Source organism: Clarias gariepinus, chromosome 9 (genome assembly GCF_024256425.1).
Source record: "Clarias gariepinus isolate MV-2021 ecotype Netherlands chromosome 9, CGAR_prim_01v2, whole genome shotgun sequence".
Lineage (NCBI taxonomy): Eukaryota > Metazoa > Chordata > Actinopteri > Siluriformes > Clariidae > Clarias > Clarias gariepinus.
This window is the reverse complement of record NC_071108.1, coordinates 32,475,528-32,490,000: the sequence shown is the minus strand read 5'-3', so window position 1 is coordinate 32,490,000 and position 14,473 is coordinate 32,475,528. Positions and strand designations below refer to the sequence as shown.

At 41.7% G+C, this 14,473-nt stretch overlaps 1 protein-coding gene across 2 annotated transcripts in view; it reads right to left on the bottom strand.

Moving 5' to 3' along the window:
- ulk1a (unc-51 like autophagy activating kinase 1a) overlaps positions 1-13,178 on the bottom strand; it is a 24,327-nt gene extending 11,149 nt beyond the window's left edge. Inside the window, exons 1-8 of one of the 2 annotated variants that reach the window (XM_053504562.1) lie at positions 12,802-13,178; positions 10,790-10,882; positions 10,627-10,668; positions 8,591-8,623; positions 6,578-6,614; positions 4,548-4,721; positions 2,431-2,504; positions 1,445-1,546 (exon numbers count right to left, since the gene is read on the bottom strand). In XM_053504562.1, coding sequence (XP_053360537.1) covers positions 1,445-1,546; positions 2,431-2,504; positions 4,548-4,721; positions 6,578-6,614; positions 8,591-8,623; positions 10,627-10,668; positions 10,790-10,882; positions 12,802-12,891 — 645 coding nt within the window. In that variant the 5' untranslated portion in view covers positions 12,892-13,178. Of the gene's footprint in view, positions 1-1,444; positions 1,547-2,430; positions 2,505-4,547; positions 4,750-6,577; positions 6,615-8,590; positions 8,624-10,626; positions 10,669-10,789; positions 10,883-12,801 lie in introns of both variants that reach the window. The other variant, XM_053504563.1, reaches the window with a different exon arrangement.
- Between the last annotated feature and the right edge of the window lie 1,295 nt (positions 13,179-14,473).

Below are 14,473 nucleotides of genomic sequence, written 5' to 3'. Positions count from 1 at the left end.
TTACGCTCTTGTTCTATTGTCAGATTTTGCTAATTTTACTTCCGTATCTTACATTCGTTTCTAAAAAGAAGTTAAAGGATCTGCCAATAGAATTAGAACATTTAAAGCTTAAACACACACAATACTGTGCAAAATGATGCTGCTCTTATCTTTTCACATCAAAGACAAATTTTTATGGGAAACTACAGACTAAATTAGATTTAATAATGCAGATTTAATATAAGTAAAGACAGTATACCGATCGTCTGTTTCTTACTGGTTCATGCTTTAAGTAGGTTGGATTCATAGGTCACTGTGTGGCGCAACAAATAAACTTTAAATTTTAAACTTTAAAACTGCTCAGTGTAAAAAATGCAAAAGACTGTAGGATGCTAAATATGAAGAAATAAGGGGGTCAAGACTTTTGCACAGTACTGTATGTCTAGAAATAGGCTTCATTAATCGATTTGACTGAAGCTGGGTGATGCACCAGGAATATGACGCTTAAAGACGTTTCTTGATGCAGGAAAGTAAGTGTGTGTGTGTGTGTGTGTGTGTGTGCGGACACGTGGGAATGTTTACCAGATGATTATATAATTGTATGACGACCACATTCCCTCCGCTGCCTCTGTGTAAATAACTGGAGCTCTTCAGCAGTAGGTGGAAATATTCCAGACTGATCTGATCTGATCATTTTGTTTTCTTTTTTTGGTCACATGAAGACGACTCCTGACCTGAGACTCGGCGAGAGTCTCTACATACATGAGAAACAGTAGGATGCACCAGGATGAAGTGTAATGAATCGAATCTAATTCTATACACATAAACATTACTGAGCATAGGGGTGAGTAAAAAAAGAGCCTTCTGGACTATAGGCGGGAAAAAAATCGTATTTTTAATAAAAGTAAATGTGAGTGCCTTCTCAAATAGAACAAAAATCAATACGTGAGATTGTTCATTAAAGAATGCTTTTTTATTTTATATTTTTACGTATGTATATATAATATTTTTTAAATATTATATATACATACGTATATTTTATAATAAAACATTTTTACAATTTTATTATAAAAACTAATCATAAAGATGCCCTGGCAAATACTGTAGTAATAAAATTTCATATTGTTAGATAAGTATAAATATAAATTAATGAATAGGATCTTATTTATATGGAACTTCAACAAATAACATGCTGGTTTTAAGAGGAATTAAACACCTGGGGAGATGCGGTTACAGGGAAGTGATGTTATAGGACAGCTTCATGTCGGTACCAGTGACTCCACTAACAGTCTGTATCACATCACTGACCAACACATCATCGACTATTCTCTCATAACAGCATGCCAAGGTTATGATGCTATCAAATTTAAATAACCATTCAAACAGGTGCAGCAGTTTTGATGTGTTTGTGTGTGTGTGTGTGTGTGTGTGTGTGTGTGTGTGTGTGTGTGTGTGTGTGTTGTACCTGAAATGGTGCTTTGCCAGTCAGACACTGGAAGACGATGGTGCCGACGCTCCACAGGTCAGCTTTGGCATCATAATTCTGCGACATGATGACTTCAGGAGCCTGTCAAACACACGTGCTAGCTGTTAGCATGCTAATAGTGTTTTACTCTTAAATCTAAAATACTAAATAAATCATAAATCAGTGCAGCCTGCATTTAAAAAAAACCCATATATTTAAGTTGTAAGTATATGTAAAGTATATATGTACAGCAGTACCTCGGCAGAGAAAAGTAATCCGTTCCGGAGGCGAGTGCTTAGGGTGAAATTTCGTACTGTAAAACGTATTTTCCCATAGGAAATAATGCAAATGCAGATAATCCGTTCCAGCCACCCAGAAATATTACCAATATTACCGATTTCCAACACTATCATCATATTTTTGTATTTAAAAACAATTAAAACATTTCGAAAAGACATGAAAATAAAGTAAAATATGAAATAAATAGATATTAAACCTTCATTTTTTAACACCGGCGGCTTTAAAAACCAATGAAATCATGTTCTTCTTGCTGCCGTCCTTGATAACATTCTTGGGATCCACGGTGCTACACTACGTCTTCACTAAATCTTGCACAAAATGCACCCCCCCCCACCCCCCAAAAAAAACCTCTTTATAAAAATGCTTTGCACAACGAGGCCAAATTTTTGTCCTTAAGGCACTCGTATGTCGAGGTACCGCTGGGAAATTATTGCTGTAATGAAACCCAATCTCAAAATTGACACATTTAATAAATCCTGATCATTTTCTCTATTAAACACTTTTTTTTAGCTAATGTTAATAAATACGCGAATGCATTGGGATAATCTCTATCTGATAGACTTGTGTAAAAAGCTCTCATATGATAAACCATCACGTAAACATCATATACAGTATAATATAAGCTGTAAAGTCAGCTGTAGTGGATGCTGTCGCACTCTGGTCGTGTGAAGCTGGAAGAGTCTTACCATGTACATGGGAGAACCACAGAGTGTAGCGGCCATCGTGTTCCCCTGGAGGTACCGCGCGAAGCCAAAATCAGCTAAACACACACACATGGAGAGAGAGAATGAGAGAGAGAGCATGCAGGGGGTATGAAGCCTATCCCAGGGTACTAGGCAGGATACACCCTGGACGGGGTGCCAGTCCATCAGAAGGCACACACACACACACACACTTATTCACAGACTACATTCCAATTAGCCTAATCTGTATGTTTTTGAACTGTGAGAGGAAAAACACCAAGCACGGGGAGAACAAGCTCAGGGACCCCGAGGTGGGAATCGAACCCAGAACCCTGGAGGTGCGAGGCGGCAGTGCTAACCACGACATCAAGGTAAGCCGTCGTAAATCAACCCAAATTGAGAAATCTGTGAGTGTCCTGAGTGTCCAGGGGTCAAAAACTTTTACACAGCAGACCTACATTTCACCACTTCCTGCCTAACGCAACATGGGGGTTAAAACAATCAAATCTGTAAAGGAGTTGTTTTCCCAAAGCACTAAAAATAAACCTTGGCTCTGATCGTAAGGAGTGAGCGAGACTGAGAGTGCGACTAAAGAAACAAAGGCCGAGAGCTCAGTGCTCCAAGGCTCAAGACAACAACACGGCCCTCGTGAGCAAACAGAGCGGAGCGCCGAGCGCCACTGAGCAAACACAGACACGCTGACTTCATCCAGTCCTGTCACAGAGATACTTTAGAGCAGTAAAAACACACTCAGTGCCCACAACATACTCTGTAAGGGTAGAGCCTTAGTGACTAGTATTTTCGTTAACGTTGTCAGTTTAACATCTTATAATGACATGACGATAACGAGTCCTTCAAACCAGCAACAAGTTCATTAAATAGTAGGGACAGGGGGAAGAAAATCGATAAAAAAAAATAAAATAATAAATGTGATTTTTACTTGGCATCTGAAGTGATGATACAGTATGTTTAAGATCCTATACTGCTACGGGAGGTGCAGGTTAAACTATTCACACACTGTAGGGAAGCAAAGCATCAAGGGGAAAGGAACATAGAGGAAAATTATTTCTAAATAAGTTGTAACAAAATCGAAAAAATAAAAGGAATTAGGATATTTGTAAAATAGCGATATTTAAAGAATCATGATACAAATCGAATCGACATCGGTGTGTACTCTAAACAGGGAGTAAAGGGATCGCGGGGACCTGGAGGTTATCCCAGGAGGCCCAGGGCACTCACACACTACGGGCAATTTGGGAACGCCAATGAGACTAACCTGCATGTCGTTGGACTGTGGGAGGAAACCGGAGTACCCGGAGGAAACCCACCAAGCACGGGGAGAACATGCAAACGCAATGCACACAGAGACGGGCCGGGAATCGAACCCAGACCCTAGACGTGCAAGGCGACAGTGCTAACCACTACACCACCGTGCTTCTAACTGAATCGTATTTCCCCAAATTTCTACTAGATATACAATATATATAGAATATAAGTTCTTATACTGTAATACAGTGGTTTTGTTGGTCAAAACCTTGTGTCCAATCTGAAAGGTGAATTCAACAGCACTTTGGTAAAATGGATAATTCAGTAAAGTCTGAAATCTCATTTTTCCTACATATACCGTGCGTATCCAGTTTTGGTTATATACACTATATTCCCCAAAGTATTCGCTCGCCTGCCTTCACATGCATACGAACTTGAGTAACATCCAATTCTTAATCCGTAGGGTTTAACATGACATGATGTTGGCCCCGCCCCCTTTGCAGCTATGTTATTGTGCAACTGTTCCCACAAAGTTGGGGGCATGAAATTGTCCAAAATTCTATTGAATGAAGAGTAGGGGGAGTAAAGGGCTGAGCCCAATACACCACCACACCAGTTCTAACACGACCACGCACCAGTGCACAAAGCAAGAGTCCTGACCTCAACCCGAGAGCACACCTTCGGGATGAATTAGGGCGGAGCCTACGAACCCCAGGCCTTCTCGTCCAACATCTGACCTCACAAATGCGCCTCTGGACGAATGGTCAGAAATTCCCATTTTTGGAATTGGACGTTACTCAAGTTCACATGCATGTAAGGTTATTAAAGTTAATGGAGTTAGTGAGATGTCTGACCCAGTTTGATGCAGATGTTGTTGGGGCCGACCCTGCGTCCCGCGCTGTAGGACAGGAGGATGTTCTGCGGCTTCAGGTCCCTGTGGATGATGCCTTTACCCCGCAGGACGCTCATGGCTCCCGCTATCTGCTGTAGGAAGCTCCGGATGGTGTCCTCGCTTAGAGAGCCCTTGGCTGGAACGACACGGGTTTCTGCTGTTAGCTGTGGGAAAGTATGATTTTCTTGGGTCGGCAGCCAAACTAAGCACGGTGCACAAGTGAAGGGCGGTGTATAACAATATTTTATGAAGTTTTATTATTTTTTTTCGAAATGAATCATACAGTTTGCAACACACAGCAGTAAATCATCAGCGGATGTTAAGCAGATGAAGATAATCTTTATTTATGGAACCGAGGAACTAGTGGGAATTCAGGACACCGTGAGCGAATGAGGCTATAGATCAGTCTCCTGCAGATCTCTCACAACACTCATCTCCTTCTGGCGCACCTTAAAGGCCTTACGCAGCGATCCAACACAGCGCAGACATGCTCGGACTAAATCCCCGAGATATCCATCAGGGCTTTGCTGTTTTTAAAGCCTAGCGGTCTGAAAGCACACGGTGCATGATAAAACCCCCAGTGCTCAAGTGATACATTCAGAGGTCATCTGAGTTCAAGACGTGGAGAAACACTGTAGGGTGTTAATTCAACACTCGGAGTGTGAACTCAACTCTGGGAAATGTGCCGTGTGGAATCTAAGCCTCAACTTTGAGCAATATCGTGACAGACTAGCGAGGCAACGCAGCGTTTTAGAGCGCGGTACTCCAAAACGCAATGCATGATGGGAAATTTGGCTGTTAGTTAAGAACTGACTTTATTCGATCCCCATTTGGTATTCAAGGGTTTATGTCTAAAAAAAACAACAACATCACATCACATCACCAGCCCTGCATAAATAAACCTTCTTGTTTTAGGTTCCTTGAAAAGCCCAGAACTATTATAGCTCGATCGAGTCCGAGCCCGAGCCCTGTCTCTCCTGCCCTGTTAACACCCTCAGTGCTCTGCTCAGGGGGTATTTTTAGTCCTAGTGTTTTTCCACCGTAGGAAAACAGAGACTGACAGGTGGATGAGGTCAGGCAGGGTGTCGCCAGGCTCGGATGGACGGCAGCCATGAAACGGAAAAAAAAAAAAAAAAAGGTGAGAAGAGGGTAAAGGAGGGGCTTTATGCAGGAAAGGGAAAAAAACTGAGCTCAATCGAAACCTCTGTAATCAGGTCAGGATCGAGGCGGAGGCTAAAGCGTCATAAATATAGCCTGGATCCTTCGAGTTAGACGAAACGCAGGGCCTCAGGCTTTGGGACTCCATGCCGTGTTTGCCTTTGGGCGTACAGCGTGTGTAATGACGCTCTATTTGTGTGTTTTAATGACTGTTTGGCTATTCTTGGGGTTACTTAAGAGGAAACGAGTGCGTGTGTGTGCATTTGTGTGTGTATTCTTTGATCGCACGTTCCAAAATGATTTGGACCCCTGGAGTCCTGAGAGTTCACAGGGTTCTGTTAAAGTGAAAAGGTCAGGTTCAAGACCGTAATATACTGAGATCATGTTCAGGGCTCTTCTTTTACAGCCAGAAGTTCTAAGCAGACAGCTTTAACCCGAAGAAAAGATAACAATATATGTTTGTGTTTATGTATTTAAATGAGTAAAGAGAAAAGGACCAGTGTTCCATGAGTACTGACGTTAGCAATCTGCTCTGACGTTATGTGTTAACTTAATACGCCGCTCATCGTGCTCAACATGCCGCTTCAATCCAAACAAATGAGCCATGATAAGATTGAGCAGCTGGGCCGTGTGATACATAACCCGGCGCTGGCGTCTCACAGCCTCCTGATCAAGCGGCGCATCTGTGACATACTGATACTGACACTGAGGACCGGCTGAAAATGACGATAATGACGAGATGATTTGGTTCGTGCTAATGACGTGTTCAGTTCAGCAGGTGGGTTTTTATCCACGGTGATACGGGTTAGTGTGGACGGTATTCGGGTTACTTACAGTGCAGGTACTCGGCCAGGTCTCCGCCATTGCAGTACTATAAAGACAGAAAAGCAGAAGAGAAGGTGAGGAATGTAGCGCCACGCCGACGGTGACGGCTCGGCTCGGAGCCATTCCGGAGTAGAATATGATTATAAATGTGTAGTGAAGATGTAATATTTTACATGGACGTGTGAAACACTTTAACACTTCATAACGGCAGAGTATCTACTTACACCGGGGTTCAGATTTATAGAGACCTTGGCCAGTACACTCGTTTATCTTCATCACACACTTTGCACATGTACGACTCCTGATTGTAGCCGTGCATCAATTCCACATTTCACCCATACAAATTACTGTTTTATAACATATATATATATATATATATATATATACAGCAATTTGGAAGGGGGCAAATACTTATTCACTGCACTGTATACGTGTCTATATGTCTATTTATATACACTGTAGGTATATATTCACTGCACTGCATATACTGTACGTCGACATATATACAGTGCAGTGAATATATAGACATCTATAAAGCGCAGTGCATAAGTATTTGCCCCTTCCTCATTTTTTTTGTTTGTGTCACACCTATTTCAAAAAATGAAAATAATCAAACTAATTTTAATACTAAGATGACCTAAGTCAGTCCAAAATGCTTTTTTAAATAATTATTTTCTTCATTATAACCTACCTGACCTACCTGTGTGAAAAAGTAATTGCCCCCTGAACTAGTTGTGCCACCCTTTGCGGCAACGACTTCGATCACGTGTTTGCGATAACTGACAATGAGTCTTTCACATCACTGTGGAGGAATTTCAGCCCCATCGAGTGTTTTAACCTGTTTAAGGTCACGCCACAGCATCTCAATCGGACTTTTAAGCCACACAGAGGTGGACTTCCTGGTGTGTCTTGGATCATTGAATCATCAATGGCATAAACGTTTAACAAATGTTAAATTTAAAATCTCGCGCATAGTAACGTCCTTGTAGAGTCAATCATCTTGGGACCCCATGTCTGTTCCTATAGTGGTGAGCATGTCCGTTAACTGCTTTTCAGCTTTGAGAAATTGGCTGGCACACGCTTCGGCTGAATGTCTTTCTTGTGTTTTTAACTCGACCAGAGTGAATGAGTGCAGTTGCCATATGTCTTTGTTTAGATGTGCTGTTACAGTGAGGTAGTTATGGTTACTGACGTCTAGTGAATCACCAGTAAGTGCATTAAAAGTGTCGGCTAGAAGGTAGTTTAAGGGCACAACGTTGGTTTTATACCAACTTCTATCTGGAACCTTTTTATAACGAGACTTGGTGTTCAGCACTTTTTCTCCAGTCATATTATTATAATTATGGGAAGCCATTAGGGTCAAACCTGATCATATGATTAATTTGCGTTAAAAAATAGATTAATCATATGCGTATTCACAGATATATATATATATATATATATATATATATATATATATATATATATATATATATAGTCAAATATTTGCTCACCTGCTTTCACATGCATATGACCTTGAGTAACATCCAAATGGACCTTGCTTTGTGCAAGCTGCAAAGGGGGCGGAGCCAACATCATAATAAACCCTATGGATGGACCATATGCATGTGAAGGCAGGTGACCGAATACTTTTGGCAATAAATACTGTATATAGATAGTCAGATATATAATCAGGTTGGTGGTTAATTCCTATTGTACCACCATCCTGATACTGTAGTGTGTGTGTTCGTGTGTGTGTGTGTGTGTGTGTGGTGGGGTTAATGCATCAGGTACAGTAGTGTTACTAAGTTTTTTGTCCTACTTCTAGATGAAGAAGCTGAGGGTTAAGGATGATTAACATGCACGGAGCAAACAAAAATATGTGGATGATAAAAAAAATATTCAGCCGTAATACAGTATGTGTTCAGCAATAATGGCTGACGCAGACAGGGGTGCTCTACAGACTACGCTGGACTACATCATGATGTCAGACACATATACTGTATCTCTTCATAGTGACAGACGGTAAAGGTTTGGACTCACCTCCATGACGAGGTAGACACAACCTGAGATTTCCTGTGCATAAAAAAAAACAACATAAAGGAAGATTATTACATCAACTGTGTCATCTTTCACTGAGTCCTTCCAAACAAAAAAAAAAGAAGAAAGTTTATATACGACTAGACTGCCAAACAAGTCCTTGTGTTAGATGTTTTTTTAAAGTCATTACATATCACAAAGAGCGCATTAACATACTGTGATTTGCAGCTGGAACGACTGTCTAAGCAGATGTTGTGCGTAATGAATCATCACAATCATCCGATTCTGTTTAATCCGAACGGAGAAAGCCGTAAAAAGTAACTCGTTTTTATAACGTGCTGTTATTTTGGCTCAGGTGTTACACAACAGCTGCCTCAGACGCCACGCAGCTTAACACGTGCGCGCTGGCGGAACTCCAGGCTTAGCATTCCAGACCGCGCCGGAACAAACTGGCATTTAAATCCGTCCCGGTTTCAGGCAGACGGCCACCTTGATGAGTAAATTAAACTCTGCTCTGGTGTTTAACCTCACCGCTGTGGCACGTGTTTTCAAATCCACAGCGATGGTGCTCGTACAGCGGCACGAAAATACATTATCATATACTCGAACGCAGGAAGTGAGACAGTCTTAGTGATAGAACATTTTATTAAACAGCAGCACAGGATTAGATTCGAGTGATAACACTCTAATTGTGCTTGTATTCAGCACTGAGGGTTCGGCCTGTACGTGATTGACACCTCCTGCACATGATGCACTTATCCCAGGGTTTCTCTAGTGCTTGGATACCATTAGGGTAGAAAGTTCGCTCAGAATCATGATCTGTCAGATTCATGTCTAAAAAGCCGGCCTCCCGGGAACTCCTTTAATGGCCCGAACAGGTGAAAATTGCTTTTACGCCTTCATTCACCGGAAATGTCATCCCGGTCTGACTCGAACGCCCCTCATTATAACATTATCACAGATGTGTGTGACCGTTCCAGCAAACCTGTAACTCTATTCAAAAAGTGCCGGCATTAAACCAGCTCATTAAGATCCACACTCTAATCCCTCTTCATTAGACAAACGGAGCTGACTCCGGCTCAGGCTTCACCCATTGTTCAGTGGTGTGTGTGTGTGTGTCTTTAATAACTACCTTTCATGCTAATGTAGTCCACTGGAACGAGGTTAAATGGATAATTTTCAGGTGTATTATATCATACCAAACCTGCTATTGGGTTCAAACCTTATAATTAAAAGAAAATAAACGACAGCTGTCGAGTCTGTTAGACCTGCTGAGACGAGAACAACACACCCGAGCACTGAGAGGAAATTGTTTCTATCGACCACCTGCTGTGTCGCTGCAGTCCACCTGTTCCTAAGTCGACCCAGAGACTTTAATACGAAAGCCCTGGGGATTCACAGAAGACGGCACAGGTGTTAGACGCTGCCTCACTCTCCTGCCTCTCTAAGGTGGATCGGAATGACTTTCAGAGGTTTTTTTTCTCTGTGAAGTCTAACCGTGAGCATGCTGAGCAAATGTACTCAAACTTAGCCGCATGGTAACTACAGAACCTCTCTACCGTGCTATTTAAATAAGCTCGATCTGTGATCAATTCGGACCACGGTACAGTAACCTGGACATTTTTAAAAAGCCTACAGGATGCTGCACTTCCGTCTAACTGCTTATCCCAATTCCAAGACTAGGACTAGCCAGGGTCGAGTTAAAGACCGAGTCTCAGTCTAAAGAATCTGAGTCAGGATTTCTTAAAAGCCTCGCACAGTTAATTCAGTGAGAGGAAGTGTTCCGTCTGATTTAACACTCATCTCTGTGCTGTGATGCTCTTTTGGAAACTCGACCTTTAACTGGGAGACGAGACAAACATTATCTCGACACTGGGTCACAATTCATATTAGATTTTATATCATTCGCACCATGGACATTCATTCTGTTTCGTCCTAAAATCATGAAGCACTTGTTCTTATCACTTATTCTTATCTTTTAAGCCTGAAAAATACATTTATATAAAAAAAAAAAATTTGCAGGTTGATTTCCAACATACCTGAAAATCCAGTAAACCGACGATGTTCTCATGTTTCAGCTCCTGGCAGACAGACAGACAGACAGACAGACAGACAGACGTCAAAATGGTAAATTGGTAAAGTGAACAAAAACTACAGAGACGGGACAGTAATCTAGTAATGATGCGACTATACGATGCCCACCTTTAATATTTTAATCTCTTTCCCCAGGATGGACTGCGACTTGGCCAGATTCTTCTTATTTATGCACTTCACAGCCACTTCGAACTCATGTTTCTGTTTAAAAAGAACAAAAACAAAGAAATAAATATATCATTTTCAAGTCTTTTTCACTAAAACAATGCGCTCTGTCAGTATTCGGGTTGTGCTGTTATAGGAAAATAATGACTGACAGTGTGGTGTGACGCAGCCTGAGTTACAGTTACTACCATAAGAATGATATTGTCCTATAACAGCATGTCCTGGGGTGTGTTATTATTATTCTTCATCTTATAACACAGACTGGTTATAAAAGATCTGGACAAACACTCGGTGACGTTACTGAAGAGCGGTTTAGATGCTCGAATGTGTGAGTTCTGGTCTTGGGATGAGCTGACTCCACCTAAACCAGGGTTAATCCACAAACAGACAAATGGTAAGAATGATCAGAGTCTGCTGTTTGGAGCCCGCCTACCTACTGTCACTCGCCCTACACCTTGTTCTGCGTCAACTCCTACATTTCTTGTTGATGATGTGTGTGTGTGTGTGTGTGTGTGCCCTGCAGTGTGTCGCCATCCCGCCCAGGGTGTACCCCGCCTTGTGGTCTAAGTCTCCTTGGATTGGCTCCAGGCCCCCCGCGACCCTGTATACAGGATAAAGTGGATTTCCCCAGGAGTGGATGTGTGAATGAATAACTTCCTGAAAAAATGCAAGTTTTAAAAATAAGTTCCCAAGTTCTATTTTGAAGAATAAAAACACATAGGAAAATAATCCTGAGTCATGGTGTCCTAATTCTTCTTCTTCTTTGTTGCTTAAAAGCGGTTGGAATCCATTAGGTGACATTACTGCCAATTGTAGGTCTCACCGTGCGTCATCTTCCAGGACTCTTAAAGTCCGATTTTCTAATCCAGTCTTCATATTTTTTTTTTTTTAAACCCTAATGCTTCCTTCCCTGATCTTGTCTTGTTTTGTGTCTTGAACCCATTGTCTGCTTTATCCATCACTCCTCCAAACACCCTTTCTTCTCGACAAAAAATTGTATTCAGTTGGAACTCTGCAAGTTGCATCACCGCCATCTATAGCGCTCTCTGTCTCTCTCTTCAGCCTCCATGTCCAGTCCAATCCTTCCCAAAAACAACATTAAATGCTTTCTTCCCTGATCAGTGACGCCTCCATTCTAAAAGACTCTTAACTTTGACTTCCACTGTCCCTAGTCCCTCACCCCTTATTATGCATTAATTCATGGCTTAATATAATATTAACTCATGAGCTACATATAAACTTATCCCTGGTCATGAATTGATAAGTCTAGCTTTGGAGGCCGAACCAGGCTGTAATAAAGTTGGATATTTTAATATTTTAACATTGAGTTCTATGGGGATCAACTCCCATTTGGAGACAAGCTAGTGGACATTTGAGGAACTGCAAGCTTTGGCACTTCCATGTTGGACTAATTGTTTTTTTTTATTATTATTATTTTCTCAAATAAACAATCTCTTCACAGAAAACTTCACCAAATATCAACAAATATTTATTATTATTATTATTATTATTATGGGTATTCCACTTTGTGTACTTTTATGGGTGCCTAGTTCTTAAAGTTGTCCATAAGAGGGTTAATAAACAGTTAATAGAGATACATATTAAATAATGTATATTAAATGTATATAATAATAATAATAATAATAATAATAATAAAAATTCAGGATTCAGTAGTATCTCAGAAGTATCGCGAGATCTCAACACTAAGCTGAAGTGGAGCAGCTGAGCTTCATGTCTCTCTTGTTTGACAACAAAGCCATGCTGCTGGTCCAAATTAACCATCAACTGTACGACACTACACTGGGACACTGGGACACAAACCTCTACTCGCTGGTGAATTAATTAGTAAATGACGTCATTACTAACTCTCGAGCATCAAACAGGCATTATGATTGACTGTGATGAGAGCTTTAGAGATACGATCAGACTGTCCTGCGTTATAACGCGTTCTTTACCTCTTTGTGTCTCCCTTTAAAGACCACCGCGAAGGCGCCGTGTCCGATCAGGTCCTTCTTGCTGAACTCGTACTTTCCCACGCTCTCCATCGGGTTAAAGAGTGAAACACACGCCGAGGAACAAAGTCAAGTCGGAGAGGATTCCTCATAATAATAATAACAACATGTCAGAGTGAGCTCCTCCCATCGTGGCGGGGTTTAAAAACAACAAAAAACAAACAACAAAGCAAAGAGTTACAAAGTGTTACAATGTAGCGCGCGACTTCTTCTGATGTACACGAGCTTCTCCCAGAACTCTACTTTAATCTCTCTCTCTCTCTCCTTATGTGTGTGCGCGCGCGCGCGCTCTAGGGGTCACCGGCTACTTGTTTTCTTGTTTCTCCCACCTGCTTGGTCGCGTTCCAAACTAACACACACTAAACACTACACACTCATTTCTCTCTATCGCACCTTTTTTTTTTTGCACACTATTAATTTAACTTTCTGTTACACGCGACCAAGTATCAAATTCCCACCCACTAAGCCTAAAAAAAAAAAAAAAACATTATACATATCTGAGAAAATGGGTCAGCGTTATTCCCTAATTAGTGCTAGAGTGTAGGGAGCGTGGTGTGAGTTGAGAAACAGCAGGCACGGAGAGTCGCGCATGCGCTTGTGTTCTATTATTTTTTTTTTTCTCGTTGATAAAACCTGTCAACGAGAGTCGCGCATGCGCACGTTCGCAACCCTGCGCGATCACCTTGGTAACGCCGCTCCGCCCTCAAACACGCGCGCGCGTTAGAAAGCGCCAGAACACCAGAAACGCGTCCGAGTCAACAGCGCTGGAGGGGTTTCACCACGCGGTTATAAACAGCCCGTTAGACCTCATTCACGTGTTTACACTATATCTATGTAGAAAGCCAAACTTTTTCCTGATAGACAAAGTTGATGGAGATATAATTATTGAATCAGAAGTGATTCCCACAAACAGTTTTGTGACTGGACTCCATGTTAACCTGAACACATCATCTGTTATACTGGACCTCCAGACTCCTAACACACAGTATGAGTGCAGATCAATCCCTGCTATCCGTTATCACCCAGATGAGGATGAGTTCCCTGTTGAGTCTGGTTCCTCTCAAGGTTTTTCCCTCAGCACCGTCACCCTCGGCTCGCTCATCAGGGACAAACTGATCGTTATGATCTATACGTATTTTCCTCACTCATTTCCTTTTGGTTCTGTGAAGCTGCTTTTACGACAATGACCACAATTAAAAGTGATATACAACCATTTCTTGATATCGATATTACTACCATTATTATTATTACTGTCATCCTTCACCTCCAGGGCCGAGGGTTCAATTCCCACCTCAAGGTCCGTGTTTGTGATGTTTGCGGTGGGTTTCCTCCCACAGTCCAAAGACATGCAGATTAGACTAACTGGTGTTCCCAAATTGCCCGTAGTGTGTAACTGTTGACTCGAGGTCCATCCACAGTCATAGAAATGCGAACACATGCCATGGTAATCAGTATTGGGGGTTCCAATGTTTTAGCAGCTCTACTTCTGCCTGTTGTAAATATAGACACTTTGCAGTCTGACCCGGGTTTAAGTAGCTATTAGCTCGGCCTGACGTAACAGTTTTTCACTACTGTTACATTCGGTGAGGAACGCCTGTGACACGCCCACAGCTAT